The 20,702-nt window shown below is 40.0% G+C and overlaps 1 protein-coding gene across 14 annotated transcripts in view; it reads right to left on the bottom strand.

Moving 5' to 3' along the window:
* LOC103065035 (uncharacterized) overlaps positions 1-20,702 on the bottom strand; it is a 52,943-nt gene that overhangs the window by 5,235 nt on the left and 27,006 nt on the right. For 2 of the 14 annotated variants that reach the window (XR_015794435.1, XR_015794436.1), the window contains exons 9-13: positions 19,954-20,116; positions 16,720-16,890; positions 15,640-15,724; positions 1,291-1,416; positions 208-409 (exon numbers count right to left, since the gene is read on the bottom strand). Coding sequence is in view for 7 of the 14 variants with exons in the window: in XM_088132250.1 (XP_087988376.1) it covers positions 9,095-9,327; positions 15,640-15,724; positions 16,720-16,890; positions 19,954-20,116 (652 nt within the window). In the remaining 7 variants the exon portion in view is untranslated. The other 12 variants (XR_015794437.1, XR_015794438.1, XM_088132248.1 and 9 more) reach the window with 10 other exon arrangements.

The following is a 20,702-nucleotide window of genomic DNA, read 5'->3' as shown; positions in this document are numbered from 1 at the left end:
TATCTTAATGATAATATTCAGCTCCCATGAAAGACAAAGGGCAGGTATAGAGGAGAAATGTACTGTGCTTGTTTAAATTAAATTGCTTTCCCAAAGAATGCAGGATTTGTAGTTTATTAGATAGATAGATAGATAGATAGATAGATAGATAGATAGATAGATAGATAGATAGATAGATAGATAGATATTTTAAAAATCCCCTCTCACCCCTCTGGGTGGTATGTGTCTTCCTCAATCTTGGGTCCTCTGCCAGAGGCCTGGGAGTTTGAGGGTTCTGCGCAGTATCTTGGCTGTTCCTAGCACTGCACTCTTCTGGACAGAGAGCTCTGATGTTGCTCCTAGGGTCTGTTGGAGCCCCTCTCCCAGCTGAGGAGTCACGGCCCGAGTGGTCCTACCACCACTGGAACCACTTTGGCCGAGACAGATAGATAGATGCATTTCAATGTTATCCTAATATGTTATCTACACACACACACACACACAACTTTAATAGATAAAAATAAAGGTTCCTTAAAGTTTAGGTCTGAGGTATAAAAGCTAAAGAACAAAAAGCACTATATGAATCAGTGTCTGATGGAAGCAAGGATAGTTTGTAGGAATAGAAAGGTATGTTGAGGTACGGGGAAGGGTGCTGACGCAAACTAAATAGAATTTATTTTATCTTCTGATTTTAGGCAGGATGTGCCTTTGAGTCAGTCTTTACTCCTGGTGACCACCTCAACAATTCCCTGCAGTTTTCTTGGCATGGTTCTTGGAAGTGACTTGCCATTGCCTCCTTCCTAGGGCTGAGAGAAAGTGACTGTCCCAAGGTCTCCCAGTTTCTAGCCTGGTGCCTTAACCACTACACCAAACTGGCTCTCTGAAGAAATTAAGAACCTTAAAAACCCATGATTTTGACTTAGGGTACTGACTTACAGTGATGTTTAGAGACATGCAACCATCACCAAACCAATATATTAATAATCAGGAGAGGTTTTATATTGCCTCCATGATGGATTATATTACAAGATGCTACAAGCCACTAGGGAGAAAATGTTTTATTTATTCACTTGTAACATCTTTTCAAGACACATGGGAGCCAAATGAGTGCTTACAGCATGACTGTGATTGGAGGGACCGTGCACCCTGGTTACATGAATTGTGCTTTGGTTTTGAAAGGAAAAGGAATTTGTGTGAAAGACTTCCAAAGAAACAAAGAACACCAAATGGAGGTCTTCAATAAATTGTAGTTGCATTTGAGTGCCACCCCCATAATTTATCCTCCCATTTCCTTTCACGTGTCTCCCATACCTTCAGTCCTTCTGTTCCATGCTCTTTCTTGATCATTCTTATACAGGAAGAGCCGGTGTCATTTCTGGGCCTTTGATGTGTGCAGGAGAATGACTGCTACCCATTATGAACTGGAGTTGCAACTTACTGGAGGAGGAGATGCAGAGAGGGAATAGAGCATCAGGTACAGGGCACCACTTCACACGTCTCTGAGGCCAGGATTTCCCATACTTTCCTGCACGCGTGCCCCCCAAGAAAGGATCGAAAAAGTCAAGAAGGAGGCCACAACCCCATGGGCCTCGCCCTTTCTTCATGTCCATGATGCACACTAAAAGAGGCAGGGCTTTGATTGCATGATTGTGGCTACCATCTTGACTTTTTTTGACTCCCCCTGTGGACACCTCTGCTTTTCTGGGTGTCTGAACCCATGGTTGTGGCCACCTTCTTGATTTTTTCTATCTCTTCTTGGAGGACATTTTGGAAAACCTTTTAACCATACCCACCTCTCTGTGAACATGCAGTCCACGCACCTCCAGTTCAGCCAATTATTACTTGAATGGTGCAAAGAATTAATACAAACCCACTTAAGATAAGTAGACTAGAGAAAAGGATCATATTCCATGTAACAATGTTCTCTGGTTCTAGGCACAGAGGCAAACATGGCCATTCAAGGAGTAGAGTACTTATAGAACCAACTGCAAAAGTTAATGCGTAGCTGTGGAAGAAGAAAACTGGCTTATCATTCTACTAAACTGAAAGCTAGTCTTTCCTGACCCTCTGCCAGAGTAAATATATACAGGTAGTTCTCACTTAATGACTGCCCTGTTTAGCGACCGTTTTATGTTACAAGGGCACTGAAAAAGTAATTTGACGGCCAGTCCTGACATGTACAACCATCACAGTGTCCCCACGGTCACATAATTGCCGTTTGCATGCTTCCCAGCCAGCTTTTGACAAGCAGGGTCAATGGAGAAGCCAGCAGTAAAATTGCAAATCACGGTCATGTGATGTCTTGCTTAATGACCATGGAACGCTGTGTGAAAAAAACACCTCCTATATTGCTAAAATGTAAACATATTTCATGGAATCTGCTCCTTTCCGTTCACAGGACTGCATCATTAGTTTGAAAGGCATTGCTTTTAAGGAGGCTAAGCAATACTTCATCTTTCACCAAGGGTACAATAATATGGGGGGGGGGGGAATTCCTCCCAAGTTATGTAGATGTTGGCCTTCATGATTTCCTTCAAAACACAACAATATCCTTCCCCTTCCAATGTTATCAGATTAAGCAGGATTTTAAGTGATAGCATTTTGGCTTTGATGCAGTTAAGTCAGAGGTTAAAAACTCCCGTTTTTATTCTAAAGGGGAAGTTTGCATCCTATCCAGCTGAATATCAAACTGGTGAGAACTTCCTTCGTCAGCTCTGTTCAGTAACATCCTCTTTCAGTATACACTGATGTCTAGACTTTAGAACTGGCTTTATTTGATTACATAAAGCAAAGTTACATAAAATAAATGAAATAGTTATCATCAGAACAATTGACCAGGACATCCTACTGCAAAACTATCCTTGGCCCTGTTTAGTAATAATAAACTTGTGCTTTTTATCCCAGCTGAACCCAGTAGTCCATTCCCTTGTCCTAGATATTTTAATTTTCAAACTTTACAGCTGAAATAATAATTCTCTCCAAAAAGGATTACAAAAACTGGGGAATCAGAATTCTTAAAAATCTTGCCTTTGCTGGTGCATTCTGCTCAAGCTCCCTTGCTCCAAGCTTCAGTTTGTTTAACATAATTTATTAATTTCACTATAGTTGACTGGATTTGTCCAAAAAACTAAATCCCAAATCATAGTAAGTGGATAACAGTAGTTGGATTCATGTAACATGTTAACCCAAAATCCAAATACAGTACATTTTACAGTTGTTTTGTAGTATGGACAAAGATTTAGCTTTCATTTTAATCCAATTCTTGGCTTATTGCTCTTCTGAGAAGCCAGGATCTATAAATCAAGCTGTAGCTACAAACTGGTTTGTTAAAGAATAGATAAGTCTAGAATCCATGTTCAGAAGCAATTTAAAGCTTTCCTACCTTGAGAAGTTCCTAGTTAGTTTAGTTGTTCCTGCTTAAGAAAGGAGTTCTGTAGAAACCATTGGGCCGGAATTTCTAGTTCTGTATTTCATGTGTGAACACATGCAGTATTTTAAATGAAATTAAATGAAAATTAAATTATAATTATAAAAGCTAATGCTATTAAATGGTTAAAAAATCTGTAAGGAAGATCAGGTCTGATTCAATACCACCTAAGCAAAGGAGAAGAGAGCCAGTCAACACTTTACATACAAATAAGGGATTATCCTCTTCTGACAGGGAATAATAGTTAAAAAAATACATATATCCAATCTGTATTAATTAGCATGATTTACAGAAGTTGTAGACTCTAGCACATTTCACTGAAGGGTTTAGGAGATACTATACAAATTATGCTATTATATCTCTCTTCACTTTGAACAATTAAAAACTAAAGGACATCAGGTAAACAGAAGCACTGACATCCCCAGAACTGCAGACTAATTTTATTTGTCTGAAATTAGACTCTTAAGTGATTATTTTCCATTGGAAGATATAATCCAAATGAAAATGCACAATTCTCACTAGAGCTTCTAAAATTTTTATCTTCTGAAAACATGAATTTGTACTGAAATTGAGCATATTGTTGCAGACCCAGCAATGGCTTCCTGTTTTGTAAAGCTCATTCTGCTTCTGTGACAACAGAGGGCACCCAACCTGTTTTACAACTGAAATATTCTGATTGTGATTGCAATACTGCCAAATGAGAGCATAAACCAAGAAAAAGCACCTATTAGTGATTATAGTAATAGTGATTGAGGTTTACATATTGATAGATTAATAACCTCACTGATATGAATGTGCATTTTTACTGAGTGTGAGTTGATTTAGAGAAAGTGCATAACAACATGATTAGGCTTCAATTATGGGAATGTTCTATATGGCGTTGAAGGTTGGTTGCTGACTGCAGTAAGAGTAGGTAAGTAAAGGAAAACATGTATGAGAACAAATAGAAAGCTACTTATAGATAAATGCATAAGGGATGCCTGTGGTTACAGTAGAGTTGTGATGGTTGAGGGCATGAATACTCGTGTATTGTTGTATGCAGGTGATACTGGGTTGCTGGCTGATACCCTGAATGATCTGCAGCAAATGTTAGATATATTATATGATAAAATGAAGAGCAGGAGAGAAAGCCAGATAAAATCCACTCAGTTAAGTGATCATTTTCAACTGGAATATAATTCCAATGGAAATGCACAATTCTCACTAGAGCTCCTACAATTTTTGTCTCTTGAAAACATGGATCCATGCTGAAATTGAGCATATTGTTGCAGACCCAGCAATGGCTTCCTGTTTTGTAAAGCTCATTCTGCCTTTGTGACAACAGAGGGCACCCAGCCTGTTTTACAACTCAGTAAATTTATAGGGGATGAGAAAGTTGCCCACATTTGGGCATAGCATAGATGGAAGATCAATTAGCTACTAACAAATTTAGCAGCACATAGAAACAAACCAAACCAATGGATCATCAAGGAAATCAACCCAGAGTTCTCACTTGAGGCACAGATGACCAGGCTCAAATAATCCTACTTCAGACACATTATGCGAAGACCCAGCTCTCTGGAAAAGGCTCTAATGATGGGAAAGGTGGAAGGAAAGAAAAGAGGATAACCAGCAGCAAGGTGGATGGACTCAGTTACAGGGGGATGAGTGTACCATTGGGAGACTTGAAAGAGATAATCTATCTATGTGGTCACTAAGAGTCGAAAACATCTTGATGACACATAATCAAAAGAAACAAAACAAGTAGCACATCATGGGAACAAAAGCCCATAATGCCTTATACTTCTTAAAGTGAAATATAATTCCATATAAATAAACCTAATCTAAAACTTCAGATCTGCATTTTAACTGGAGCTCAGACATTTGTTCTGATCAAACCCCAACACACATACCCCAGGGACGTTCTTACAATGATTGCTATCTTCCTGTATACAGAAATGAAATCAAGATGTAGAATTTATAAAATCCTTTCTGGACCCATATACTGAAACATTATCCTTTACAGAATAGTGAAGTTAGGGTATAAAATGTGAATTACTGGATCCAAGCCTGGATTTGCAATATCCATTGGTGACTTGAAGGGCAAAAGGCCATACCATCTCAGACTACTGATCGTCAGTTTGTATAAACCAAATTGTGGGCATTTCTTGTTCTTATTTTATTTGTGGCTCATATAGGAGGCTAACTACAGGGGGCTAACTTTACTAAAAAAAATGTAGCCATTCTGCCCTCTTCTCTGTGGCATGAAGATCATTTCAAGAAATTTCAGGAGATCACTTCAGAGGGACATGGACATGGAGCAAAAAGAATAGCCTTATTATATTTATTCAGAAACTATCAAATTAAATGGGCAGTGTTGCTTCAAGGTTTGGCAAAATCATGACATGGAACACTTTGACCACAAAGAATTCAGATTTGCCAGCACTGGCACCCATCACTTCATCAAATAGGTCAGCTTTCAGTACAGGGCAATAAAATAAAAATTTGCTAACCTGCCCTGAATTTGGGTGTATGTTCTTCATCTATAAATGAATATTTTATTTTGTTATTTTACCTTATGCAAAGCCCAGATTTGCCTGGTTTACTGTTAACGATTCTGCAACTAAAGCGAATAAGAATTAAAGTTTATTGGTAACATAACACCACTGCTGTGTGAGCTGCACTAGTTCCCAGTGGGTTTCTGGGTGCAATTTAAGGTGCTAGTTGTCACTTTTAAAGCCGTAGATGGCATGTGTGAGGGAGTGAAGTTGGAGTTACTGCCTGTGTTTTGGAAAGGTAAGCTGCAGCCAGGCAAAAACACATCATGCCCCATTTCCCTTGTTTCCCTGACTACTCACAAGCATCCAGGCCAGCTTTCCAGTTGCCTGTGATAATGAGCCACACCCTGGTGTTTTCAAGGATGCGACAAGGTCCAGAAGCAGCCTCAATCCCACCCAAGATCTTAGCTTAGAAAAGCAAACATTAAGACAGAGTGGAAGAGAAGGTCTGTGTAAAGGGTGTGTGCATACGAGGAAACGTGACAAGCAAACAGCCTACATACGGGGAAGTGGAGGCGATGTCTATTTCTATGGCTATTACAAGCAGGCAAAAGGACTAGTATTCATCTACCAAGACCACAGGTTGTGGTGAGCGGCTTATCTTGGTGGGAGTCCTGCCTGGAGCTTGGAGTTTTGCTGGGAGCTCAGGAGCAACCAAAAGAGGAACAAGCACACTGAAGCAGCACTTATCTCAATACTGCAACAAAATTAGGAAAAGACTTAAAAGTTCTGTGTCACTCTACAGACTTTACAAACTTTATATATTTATACAGACTTTATACATTTTATAGACTTTTGCTTGAACTAAGTATTAAAGGACTGGGTGTAAAAGACATATTATTTATGTATATGTTTGGTTTTACTGTATTTTTATACTGTATTTATTGTATTTTAATTAATATTTATTTGTTGTTTTATTGTAAACCACCCAGAGTCATTTCCTTGTGAGGTGTCTAAATTCAAAATATAAAATTAAAAAATATATATAAATATTTACATGACATCACCACCTTGCAGGTCCTAGATGGGTGGAGAGCAGTAATCTGTTGTTGGGGAAGGTGTGTGCTGCAATAAAGCATTTTGTACAGATTTGCTACGCTGTGGTGTGTCTGGTCCCTGGAAAACAAAGAACCCTCACAGCATGGTGCCAGGTTACTTGCAAGACTGCCTATCCCTGATGGTTTCTGCCCTTCCTACTAGATTTGGCAGGGTGGGCACGTCCTGGGTCCCCTTGGTGAGGCAGTGTTGTTTGCTGGAGCCTTGGAAGCGTGCCTTATGGAACAGCCTCCCCCCCCGAGATTCAGATGGCCCCAGCCCTGTTGGCCTTCAGGAAAGCAGTGAAGACCCGGCTTTTCCCCTGGCACTGCAGCCAGGATGCTGACAGAGCTGGCACGGGGTGGTTGACGGATAGATGTAAGTTTTTATTGAGGCGGTAACCCAGTTTATTGTTCTAAATTGTTATTCTTAATGTATTGTGTTTTGATTTTGTTCACCACCCCAGAGTTCCTTTTGGTAGATGGGTAGCTATATAAATTGGTTTAATAAATAAAATAAAAATAAAATAATAACTTATTTTCCTATTTAACGCCTAAATCTTGTTGCTTCAGTATTTGCAATAAGTGCATTATTGATGAGCCCAGTATTATTAAAATAAGTTAAGTATGAATGTCATAGGTCCAAAGCTTCTATTCACCACAGGATTTTTGCCAAGTCCCCCGCCCCACCCTCCCCTTCTGTAGTTTAACACACTGTTTCTAAATATCACCCATCCTCCAGGAGATCAACAGAGCAGAGTGACAGGAAAGCCCTGTTCTATGAACTCTGCTCTGTTCACCAAAGGGAAGTTAAAACCAAAGCCAATGTTTTAAATTAACCTTCCTGCATAACAGCAGAACTCTAATAAATGTGATTCAATATGAAATGCACATTATATGCAGTAATAAACATTGCAGAGACTGGGATTTGAGGAGATCTACGCGTACCCATGAGAATTTAGCATTTCTCTCACTTTCAATAATAAATTCTCTTTATCACAAAAGAGCTAAAGAAAAAAATATTAAAAATGCATATTAAAACATATTAAAATATATTAAAAAACCATATTCCTGCAGATACATAGCATTCCTGAACACTAAGCAAAACGCAAAATTTAAGACTGCTTGCTATCTGTTCATTTTTTAATTGTTTGTGTCTTTCTTACATGACATGTCATACTAGAACATTCATTAAAGTGAATTCAGAAATATTATTCTGAGAAACAAATCCTTTTTGTGGATATCTCTTTTTGCTGATTAGATCATTTATATTTACTTTATAAAGAAGTGTTGCATAAAAATCCAAATACCAACATCGTCTCAAAATGCAATAACAGTAGTTGATAAGACATACAAATAACATGCATTGTACAAATGATTTCTGAAAAGGCTAAGAAAGAAATGACCTGTGCTCCTCAGTTGTTTAAATCTTTAATGTTTGTTATAAAGAACAAACAAGTGTCAACAAAAATATTTTATATTATTGTGACTAAAAAAAGTTCGTAAGGATGTAATCACATACCTTCCAGTTACTCAGCTTATACAAAACACTAAATCTTGTTTTTAAAATGATGCATAAGTAACACATCTCAAAAAATAAAAAATAAATGATTTTTGCAACAAATAATAGGATAACGTGATTTACCGATCTACAGGTCTTGATTTTAAGACAGGTCTTTTAAACTTGGAACCCTGACTTACTTCTGGTTTTGTTTTGTGTTGCACTTACTTCTCTCAGTATTGGCAGAAAAAACATGGAGGAAACAAACCAAGAATTGGTCAAACAAATCAGGATTACTTTTCTCTTCTCCTAATATCTGGCTTGTATAATACGCCATGATTAAGCATTACAAGAAAAAAGCAGCCAAGTGTATTGTCTAACCAGTGTTCTCTTATCTGAGTGGCAGATGGGTCTCACTTTCCTAAGTCACAGGCAAATAAATGAAATGACTGAACCTGGGATTTCTCCCTGCAAAGCATGGACTGTTATCATCAAATTATGGTACTAGATCAAACAGATGTTGACCTCCCCTGCTCCGTCTTCTAATATATCATCACGTTGTGACACTTCGGAATTTAATTTTATCCATTTAACCTAGCCATTTTTTCCTTCCACACTAGTATCCCAATGCACAACCATCAGCTCGAGGATCAGATCCAGCCCAGAGTACATTGTAAGAAGAAGAGAGGGCTTTTTCTCTCCACCATTCTCCTTTGGTGATAATTTGACCACGTCCAAACATGCTCCTGGCATAGCCAAGTACAGGTTCCATGACATTATGACCCATGGCTCTCAAATCATCTGTTATGTTTTGAGGAATGCCATCTTCCAAGAACACCTGCCACGCATCTAATGATTAAAAGAACAGCATTCAGGATTTTATTTGCAGATTTGCAATACTGAACAAATGTCCAATTATTTTATAAATACCATCTGACCCCAAGGCTAAAATATTACTTTTCAGGACTTAAGCATGATCCCAAAAAAGGGAAATACAATATTCTCACCCATCCTCACAGGAATAGGGAAGCAAGTCTGAATAGGAACACTTTTAAGTAACTTCTTTAAAGTTATTGAATGACAGCTATAACTCTGCAGCTAAGAAGGATGCTACATCTTCATCCTCTTTACAACCCTTCATCCTCTTTAGAACTGAGGGAGGAAAACAAGGTACCAATGCTGGGCATTCTGTATGGCTTCTCTATATTATTTTGTCAAATATATACGCAATCTGTGGCCCCAGGGCTACGCATGACCATACACTTTATGGATACAGCCTCCCTGCTGCTGAACTATAATATTTAATGTGACATCAGGAAAACATGATGAAATACACCAAAATAATATTTACTGCATTTAATTAATTAAATTAAACTAGAATATATATTCAAATTTGAGAGCTGGTTTGGTGTAATTGTTAAGGCACCAGGCTAGAAACTGGGAGACCAAGAGTTCTAGTCCTGTCTTAAGCACACAGCCAGCTGGGTGACTTTGGGCCAGTCACTCTCTCTGAGCCCTAGAAAGCAGGCAATGGCAAGCCACTTCTGAAAATCTTGCCAAGATAACTGCAGAGACTTGTCCAGGAGTCAACACTGACTCAAAGGCATATACAGTCAGGTCCAGAAATATTGGGACATCGACACAATTCTAACATCTTTGGCTCTATACACCACCACAATGGATCTGGAATGAGACAAACACAATGTGCCTTAACTGCAGACTGTCAGCTTTAATTTGAGGGTATGTACATCCAACTCAGGTGAACAGTGTAGGAATTACAACAGTTTGCATATGTGCCTCCCACTTGTTAAGGGACCAAAAGTAATGGGACAATTGGCTTCTCAGCTGTTCCATGGCCAGGTGTGTGATATTCCCTCAGTACCCCAATTACAATTTGCAAATAAAAGGTCCAGAGTTCATTTCAAGTGTGCTATTTGCATGTGGAATCTGTTGCTGTCAACTCTCAAGATGAGATCCAAAGAGCTGTCACTATCAGTGAAGCAAGCCATCATTAGGCTGAAGAAACAAAACAAACCCATCAGAGAGATAGCAAGAACATTAGGCGTAGCCAAAACAACTGTTTGGAACATTCTCAAAAAGAAGGAATGCACCGGTGAGCTCAGCAACACCAAAAGACCCGGGAGACAACGGAAAACAACTGTGGTGGATGACCGAAGAATCCTTTCCCTGGTGAAGAAAACACCCTTCACAACAGTTGGCCAGATCAAGAACACTCTCCAGGAGGTAGGTGTATGTGTGTCAAAGTCAACAATCAAAAGAAGACTTCACCAGAGTGAATACAGAGGGTTCACCACAAGATGTAAACCATTGGTGAGCCTCAAAAACAGGAAGGCCAGATTAGAGTTTGCTAAACGACATCTAAAAAAGTCTTCACAGTTCTGGAACAACATCCTATGGACAGATGAGACCAAGATCAACTTGTACCAGAGTGATGGGAAGAGAAGAGTATGGAGAAGGAAAGGAACTGCTCATGATCCTAAGCATACCACCTCATCAGTGAAGCATGGTGGTGGTAGTGTCATGGCGTGGGCATGTATGGCTGCCAATGGAACTGGTTCTCTTGTATCTATTGATGATGTGACTGCTGACAAAAGCAGCAGGACGAATTCTGCAGTGTTTCGGGCAATATTATCTGCTCACATTCAGCCAAACGCTGCAGAACTCATTGGACGGTGCTTCACAGTACAGATGGACAATGACCCAAAGCATACTGCACAAGCAACCGAAGAGTTTTTGAAGGGACCGAAGTGGACTGTTATGCAATGGCCAAGTCAATCACCTGACCTGAATCCCATTGAGCATGCATTTCACTTGCTGAAGACAAAACTGAAGGGAAAATGCCCCAAGAACAAGCAGGAACTGAAGACAGTTGCAGTAGAGGCCTGGCAGAGCATCACCAGGGATGAAACCCAGCGTCTGGTGATGTCTATGCGTTCCAGGCTTCAGGCTGTGATTGACTGCAACGGATTTGCAACCAAGTATTAAAAAGGGAAAGTTTGATTTATGATTATTATTCTGTCCCATTACTTTTGGTCCCTTAACAAGTGGGAGGCACATATGGAAACTCTTGTAATTCCTATACCATTCACCTGAGTTGGATGTACATACCCTCAAATTAAAGCTGACAGTCTGCAGTTAAAGCACATTGTGTTTATTTCATTCCAAATCCATTGTGGTGGTGTATAGAGCCAAAGATGTTAGAATTGTGTCGATGTCCCAATATTTCTGGACCTGACTGTATATGTAAGAGTTCTCTGTCCAGAAGATGGACAGAGTGCAGTGCTAGGAACAACTAAGATACTGCGCAGAACCTTCAAACTTCCAGGCTTCTGGTAGAGGACCTGAAATTGAGGAAAACACATACCACCCATGGGGGTGAGAGGGGATTTTTTTTATTCAATTACTTTTACATAGCTTTTGTTGTGACACCAGCCACACCTTTGCACTGAATGTATGGAGCTTTAAAGATGAACAGATTTTTATTTTATTTGTTGTCTTTCCTGCAATTTTTCTGTGTACATTAACCCTAAATCCTAGTAAAATGGCTAAGATGCTCAGGGTAAGATATGTACAGGATGGGGTTAGGGGATGAAGGGCTGTCTCTACTAATTTTGTCCCTGTAAGAACAAACCTATGAAGTGGGATGGGTTGAGAGAGAGTGATAGGTCCAAAATCACCAGTGAGTTTCACAACCATGTGGGGACTTGAATTGGGATATCCCTGATCCAAGCTCAACATTTAACTGCTACATTGCATATATGTATGACTTTCCTTCCTATTCATTTTCACCCCTTATGCTTCAGTCAGGCAGATGAGGAAGGCTAGAGGAATGCTGAGGTTATGTTTTAAGAGCTTCCTACCAAAAGTGAAATTCAGCAACAGAGATCTTCGTCCAAGTTGGTTCTAAAGAAGTTGTTGGATGAAGAGAGATGCTTTCAAGCAGCTTTTACAAACCTAGTGTCAACAAAGGATCAAGATCCCCAAGGTCACCAGGTTAAGGGAGGCTGCTGTAGCAGCGCAATCCTGTGCAATTAGCTGCTAATGCTTGCCTGAAGGACTATTGAAATTTGCTTCTAAGTAAACCTATGTCTCATTCTGCCTTAGGGCAATAGGTCTAAGTAGATGATCCAGCTAAGTACCTTTCAACTAAGATAAATACAAGACATAGGTCCTGTGACATTTTAAAATTATGTACCTATATATTGTTGATACAGAAAGATATATGAATATATACATATATACAAAGAGAGAGTGTGGTATACTGGAGCCAGCTTGTACTGACTCATGAGAGGTGATTGTTAAATTTTCTGAAAATCTGATTGAGAACTGAGCTGCTATGCCTAGTGTGCTGAAAACCTGTTCCATGGCTAGTGGTTCAATGCAGTGGTGGAAATGGAGCCAGCTGCATTGGTTCCTACAGTGGGGCAAAAAAGTATTTAGTCAGCCACCAATTGTGCAAGTTCTCCCACTTAAAAAGATGAGAGAGGCCTGTAATTTTCATGATAGGTATACCTCAACTATGAGAGACAAAATGAGAAAAAAAATCCAGAAAATCACATTGTCTGATTTTTAAAGAATTTATTTGCAAATTATGGTGGAAAATAAGTATTTGGTCACCTACAAACAAGCAAGATGTCTGGCTCTCACAGACCTGTAACTACTTCTTTAAGAGGCTCCTCTGTCCTCCACTCGTTACCTGTAGTAATGGCACCTGTTTAACCTTGTTATCAGTATAAAAGACACCTGTCCACAACCTCAAACAGTCACACTCCAAATTCCACTATGGCCAAGACCAAAGAGCTGTTGAAGGACACCAGAAACAAAACTGTAGACCTGCACCAGGCTGGGAAGACTGAATCTGCAATAGGCAAGCAGCTTGGTGTGAAGAAATCAACTGGGGGAGCAATAATTAGAAAATGGAAGACATACAAGACCACTGATAATCTCCCTCGATCTGGGGCTCCACGCAAGATCTCACCCGTGGGGTCAAAATGATCACAAGAACGGTGAGCAAAAATCCCAGAACCACACGGGGGGACCTAGTGAATGACCTGCAGAGAGCTGGGACCAAAGTAACAAAGGCTACCATCAGTAACACACTACGCCGCCAGGGACTCAAATCCTGCAGTGCCAGATGTGTCCCCCTGCTTAAGCCAGTACATGTCCGGGCCTGTCTGAAGTTTGCTAGAGAGCATTTGGATGATCCAGAAGAGGATTGGGAGAATGTCATATGGTCAGATGAAACCAAAATAGAATGTTTTGGTCTAACCTCAACTCGTCCTGTTTGGAGGAGAGAGAATGCTGAGTTGCATTCAAAGAACACCATACCTACTGTGAAGCATGGGGGTGGAAACATCATGCTTTGGGGCTGTTTTTCTGCAAAGGGACCAGGACGACTGATCCATGTAAAGGAAAGAATGAATGGGGCCATGTATCGTGAGATTTTGAGTGAACACCTCCTTCCATCAGCAAGGGCATTGAAGATGAAACGTGGCTGGGTCTTTCAGCATGACAATGATCCCAAACACACCGCCCGGGCAACGAAGGAGTGGCTTCGTAAGAAGCATTTCAAGGTCCTGGAGTGGCCTAGCCAGTCTCTAGATCTCAACCCCATGGAAAACCTTTGGAGGGAGTTGAAAGCCTGTGTTGCCCAGCGACAGCCCCAAAACATCACTGCTCTAGAGGAGATCTGCATGGAGGAATGGGCCAAAATACCAGCAACAGTGTGTGAAAATCTTGTGAAGACTTACAGAAAACGTTTGACCTCTGTCATTGCCAACAAAGGATATATAACAAAGTATTGAGATGAACTTTTGATATTGACCAATTACTTATTTTCCACCATGATTTGCAAATAAATTTTTTAAAAATCAGACAATGTGATTTTCTGGATTTTTTCCCCCATTTTGTCTCTCGTAGTTGAGGTATACCTATGATGAAAATTACAGGCCTCTCTCATCTTTTTAAGTGGGAGAACTTGCACAATTGGTGGCTGACTAAATACTTTTTTGCCCCACTGTAAATATTTACTAGCACATCACTATGTATGTGTGTGTACAGACACACATGCACACCCCTATATACATATGTATGTGTCCGTGTGAAATTTATGTTCCACCTTTCCTTCAGGATGGGCTCCCCTTTTTTGGATATAGTCAAGTGGAGCCTAGACAGCCATGTGTCTGAAATGCTTCATTTTGGATTTTTCCTCTGAGTGAGGGATTGGACTCCATGATCTAAATGATCCTTCCAACTCTGTGATTTGCTGCAACAGACAACCATGTATTTATATACTCAACACATCTGGGATCAATGGGGCAGTATCTAAAGCAAAATTGACCTTTTGATCAATTTCTGCTCACTGTAGGAATTGGGGGGGGGTTGTCCCTTTGAGTCTGTTTTTGACTCCTGGCAACAGACAAGTCCCTGCAGTCTTCTTGGCAAAATTTTGGAAGTAGTTTGTAATTGCCTCCTTCCTAGGGCTCAGAGAGAGTGACTGGCTCAAGGACATCCAGCTGGCTTCATGTCGAAGGTGGGAGTAGAACTCAAGGCCTCCCAGTTTCTAGCCTGGTACCTTAACCACTACACCAAACTGGCTCTCTGGAAGTAGCATACAGAAACTAAACTACATAATCAGAAGTAAACCTATTTGTGAGGGGGGAACATCAGAAATCCCAGCTTTCCATTTGTCACTTCTTGCATGACTGTTCCTCTGTGTGAAGTACATCTACTGCAACCATTTGCCCAAGAGCAACAGCAAAACAAAATCAGACAAATGAAATAAACCAAAGGGAAAAACAAAGTAATAAAAAGAAACCAAATGCAACATAGGGTACGAAACGCCATTAGGCAAACTGTACTGATTTCAACATACAGCAGACTGTGTGGGCCTTATTTCTTTGCTGGTGTAACTGGGAGAAAAAGAACAAATTGAATCCATCTCTGAATTTGATTAAGGTAGAATTCTTATTCCTATCCAAACCTGGGCTATTAAATTTTAATCAGCAAGATCTTCTCTGCATCTGGAGCACTGTGTCAATACACTCAGTACTCCTCTTTAAACAAGCACACGACAACTACTTTAGATTTCTTCCAGCCTATTCAGATACATGGAACATAACCTCCATTTTAGAGTCTTACTTTTTTTGCTATACTCCATATAAAACCGAGATGCATCCAAAGCCTCTTGTGGATTCTTTCCAAATTCAAACATATTCAGCAGTACCTATAGGAACATATACAAGAGGGAAATGCAAACCTGGATTATCACGAGGGAGTTATCCATTCATAAAACACCAACAATCTAGGCAATATTGTTGTATAATAAATATATTTTTTCTATGTTGCTATATACATTTTTGAAAGCCAGTTTGGTGTCGTGGTTAAGGCATCAAGCTAGAAACCAGGAGACCTTGAGTTCTACTCCCACCTAGGCACAAAGCCAGCTGGCTGACCTTGATCCAGTCATTCTCTCTCAGCCCTAGGAAGGAGGCCATGGCAAACCACTTCTGAAAAGCCTTGCCAAGAAAACTGCAGGACTTGTCCAGGCAGTCTCCAAGAATCGGACACAATTGAATGGATACACACAGATACAGACACATTTTTATTATGCTCACAAAATCACTATCAAGATAATTTAATACTTATTGAAGGCAAACTATATAATATATGCTGTATGATCACCTGATTTTATTTTTTAAACTCTATTAAAAAATAAACAGAAAGTCTGTTTACCGACTGATACAAGGTAGAATCCCAATCTACTGTATCATTCTACTGATACAAGGTAGAATCCCAATCTCAAACAACACATTAAATAAACACACACACACACACACACACACATATACACACTTCATGAATGCCTCTAGATCTGATATAGACCTCTTCAAACATTATTTTTAAATAAAAATAGTAGGCAGCTGCAGGAGTTTTTGGGATGTATGCCCACCTTCCAGGAAAAAAGGTAAGTTATAAATGGAAGTAGAGATAGAAGAAACCATCCTGGGGAAGTAAGGATGGTGGGGAGCAATCCCACCCATTCGCCGATTTCGTTGTTTTGTGACTTTCCTAGCAGTCATTTTGTGAGAATGCCCATGAAATGTTCCCCAAATTTCAAATTTACTCAAAAGCATATATTATATCCAATCATGTAAGCTTCAAACTGCAAAAGATCTTCTGAAGACTTATAAATTACACCCAGAAAGAACAGATACTTACTTGCACCTGACCTTGTGGTTGCATGAATCCTCCCATTACTCCAAAGGAACACAAAAGTTCTCCTGAATCAGCAGCAGTGGCCAGAGCAGGTATAATTGTGTGATAGGGCCGCTTCCGAGGGGCCAGGCAGTTTGGATGATCGTGCTGTAGTGAAAAACCGGCTCCTCTGTTCTAGAGATAAATCAGTGCAGTAAACGTCACAGACAGATAAAGGAACCCACGTAGTTGAATCCTAGTTATTTACATTATTCAAGAATACTGGTGATAATGAAAAATCAAAGCAAAACTATAGATATTGCAAAAAGAGCAGCAATCAGTTGATTGACGATAATAAAAATATTTGTATAAAATATATAGCATTCAAATGGAGATGAAACGATCCCTGATCTGTCCTGAGTCATTGGACTGAGCATATTACCTGCTATTATCTGTGATAATATTTCAACACATTTTTTGAAAAGAGTTCAGTGAGTAAGAGAAATTTAAAATGGAGAAGGAAACCTTCCAGATCTGCCATTTCTCTACTTTAAATGATTTTCCTGAAGCTTTGAAATAGATATTGAGTAAGATGCAGAGATGGGGAATTATTTCCATTTTACATATCACAAATGATGCAAAATTGTAACCTCTCCTGTTTTCTTAATGCTCTTCTGCAGGGCCCATTAACTGTTGCTTAGAGATGCCATACTAATTATTGTTAAAGGACACATACTCACGATGCAGCCTTTGTCTCATCCCCAGTCCACCATGAAAGCAGCCTAAACTCATCCTTAACTATTCCAGTTCGAAAGCAGTATTTTTGTCTTTTCCCAACGGAAGTCTTAGTATGCAATCTACAATGCCTCCATCACGTCCTTAGTGATGACATGGTGGGGGGCTGGCATCCTATTGGCCAGTTTAGGTTGCTGAGGTTATGCCCCCTACTCTCTCGTTACTATCACTGCCCTCCATGGATATGTTGGCTTAGGTTGCAGGAGAAACCAGATATTCCATGGAAGCATTTGCCTGCATAATGCCTGACTCATGCTCTGCAAAGTGTCATTCAGCATTTCATGGGCTCCATATAGGCACTGATACATCAGTCTCCTGAAAGACCTTTAGACTGTTATTAAACACATTTGCAGTGATCTTTGAAAAGACCACTAGACAAAGAGCTACTGGTCAATTAAACTTGGAAGAGATGTATTGCTGGTTCTGCCCCAAATGAGTGCATTGAATGTCTTCTGCTGCTTCTGCTGCCAAAGAGTTTTGCATGGCCATGCTTTAAACTGTCTTCCTTCCTTTGGGAGGGAGGCAGTGCCATTTTGCCTACTCTAAGGACATTTTCGGTATCCAATGGGATATTTCTAGATGCTGCTGATTATAGCTGTTTGGTGTCAGCACTGTCCTTCCTTGAAGCACCTATCCATTAGGGATATTTGATTATCGGGATGAAACTGACAAGAGTTCTATCAACTTTCTCTTCTAGCCCAAGTAACAGGAAGACCACTAAACCATCCTACCAGTCTGTCGAATTTCTGAAATAATGGTAAACCTCTGTCCAAAAATAGCCCAGCTGATAGGTTGATGGGATAGAGGATTGCTCTCTTCTACCGCAGCTGTGACGGAATGGAATTATGAAGGCCAAACTCAGGGAGGGAAACATGCTCTTTCGTCTCCTGAGGGGCAAGGAAGAGATAAGAGGATGAGGCTGGCACCTCCCTGAGGAATTCACTGTTTTGACTGGCTGACTTTGGGAACTGAGGTTTCAGTCTGGGAAGATTCTTGCCAGAGGTTGTAGCTAGTAAACATTGCTGAACTGAATCTACATGGTCTCCTGGAGTTCCTTGGGGTAGGCCTGACAGCAGCAACCTCTCATCAGGTGCTATTTTTTGAACACAAGTCTACCAATCTTCCAGAAGACCAATAGATCCATGGTCAGAAATAGCCCACATGTAGAAGAGGGCTGATATCGTGGCAGGTTACTGGCATGGAGCTTTTCCTTATTGGCAACCATTCACTTGGGCAACCAGAAGGTGACTACAGGTTCCATCCCATCCACTCTTGCCAATGCCTTCCCCATCACACTTTTAAGGGCAGTAAACAAAAGTGGTTTTTCCTGTCATCTGCTGATACTGGGTGGGAGGAGACATAAACTGCAGGAATCTACCAATTGTTGGCCTTAAACTGTCCTGCTGTAAAGCTCGAGGGACAGGACCACTCACAAGCCTTGTTCCTGAGATGGGATAGAACTTGGCCATTGGGCTGCATAAATTATCCCAGTCCATTTTTCTGCCTACTGAAGGATTGGAGACTACACTTGAACGTACCCATGAAAAAAAGCCCTTAGACACAGGCCCTTCCTTGTTATGTGAGATTCAGTAAATGCGCTACCAGAATGTGGGCTTTTTCTGTGAAAATATCCATACTCACCCTCTGGGGGAGATGGGCTGCATATAAATGAAATAAATAAATGAAATGAATATAAACAAACAAACAAAGTGAAACTCTTCACTGGGTTGTGTTTGGTAGGCCACATCACAATTTTATGTTAGAGTGGCCTATTCTCCTGATCTTTTAACTCTTGCTTATACTGTTGGTTTTCCCTTGCCACCCAGTGTCAGCTGCATTTAGCACCCAGGATGCAACTGATATCTCTTTAATTCTAAATAAACATGCCTTTTAAAACTATTCTATAAACCTCCACAGAAGTGTAGGAAACACTCTTCCTAGAATTCAACTTGACACAAAATAAATGTTTCATAGTCTCAGAGATAGGTCACACCTTGGAGCTAAAAGGTATATTTAGAATTCTGAGAGGGTATCATTGGCATACTCACGACATGGCAACCATTGGGAAGAAGTTTAATGGGTGCCATATTGGATATGGCCAAGTCTAAAGCACTCCTTTACCTACCACCTTACTTTGGCTTTTGTGGTGGTTTGTTTTCTTGGCAGATGAACATATTTCCAGGCAAAGCACTGGCTTACATTTTTATTTCCTTAGAATGCCTTTCAAGGGCCCAGAGGAATTCTTGTACATACAGATGAGGCTAAAGCCTTGAGTTTGGCTGGGTAGCCAACTAACCTTTGTTTTTAAAAAAAGTTAAAAGAATTTAAAATGGCTACACCTGAATTAGGAACAATTTCAAACCAATCCTGATGTGAATTAGCAACACACCACACTGAAAAGCTAATATTAAAACAATCATCTCACCAAACACACATTCTTAATGCTGAAAAATACTTTCTTACTTGCAGTGTAAATCCACAGCCATCTGGCACCAGCCCTGCACCAAATCCTTTATAGAGGCTGTTAATGAAAGAGCAGGCATTGCCTTCGGCATCCACCACACTAAAATAAACTGTGTCACCCCCCACTGGGAAGGGATTTCCATGACTATATTTGGCAGTTGCTCTGGTGGGGGAAAAAAAGCAGAAACTTTAAAACATTGGCACTGTTTGCAGTGTTTACAGAGTGATGAGGGCTGAATTTTAGTTGGCGGCCTAATCCTCAATTTCTGTTCTTCCTAGAATCTATGGGAAATTTGCTTATTTGAGGAAGCCATCTATTTATATTGGGCCAGGGTCTATGACTAGGGACCCCTTTCTATGTAGTTCTTGTAGCCAAAACCCACAAAAACGTTTGCAAATAACGGTAATATACTGTTGCTTCAATTGTTTTATTCTAGTCTCAGTTATAAGTGAGTAAAAGAGTTATAAATAAAACTGCTACAACTACAAGATGAGATGGGACCATGATTTTTTGCCCAACTTTTTTTCTGTTTTGAGACTATTTAAAAACAAAAAATGGAGGTATCATGCACCTCCTATTTTATTAATTTTTTGCAGAAAATTGGTGTGGGAACCCCAAACATGTAGAGACATCCTGGAGCAGGGCAATAAAGCATTAAAAAAAAAATACAATGGCTATACTAAGGAAACTTTTAACGATTTATTTGCTGCAATGTGTACTTTAGAAAGTTGAAACAAAGTGACATAGG

The sequence above is a fragment of the Python bivittatus genome, unplaced genomic scaffold (genome assembly GCF_059951505.1).
Source record: "Python bivittatus isolate LINGU-HERP-01145 unplaced genomic scaffold, Pbiv_v1 ctg000980_np1212, whole genome shotgun sequence".
Taxonomy (NCBI): Eukaryota; Metazoa; Chordata; class Lepidosauria; order Squamata; family Pythonidae; genus Python; species Python bivittatus.
The sequence above is the reverse complement of the archived record's forward strand: the minus strand, read 5'-3'. Positions and strand labels throughout refer to the sequence as shown.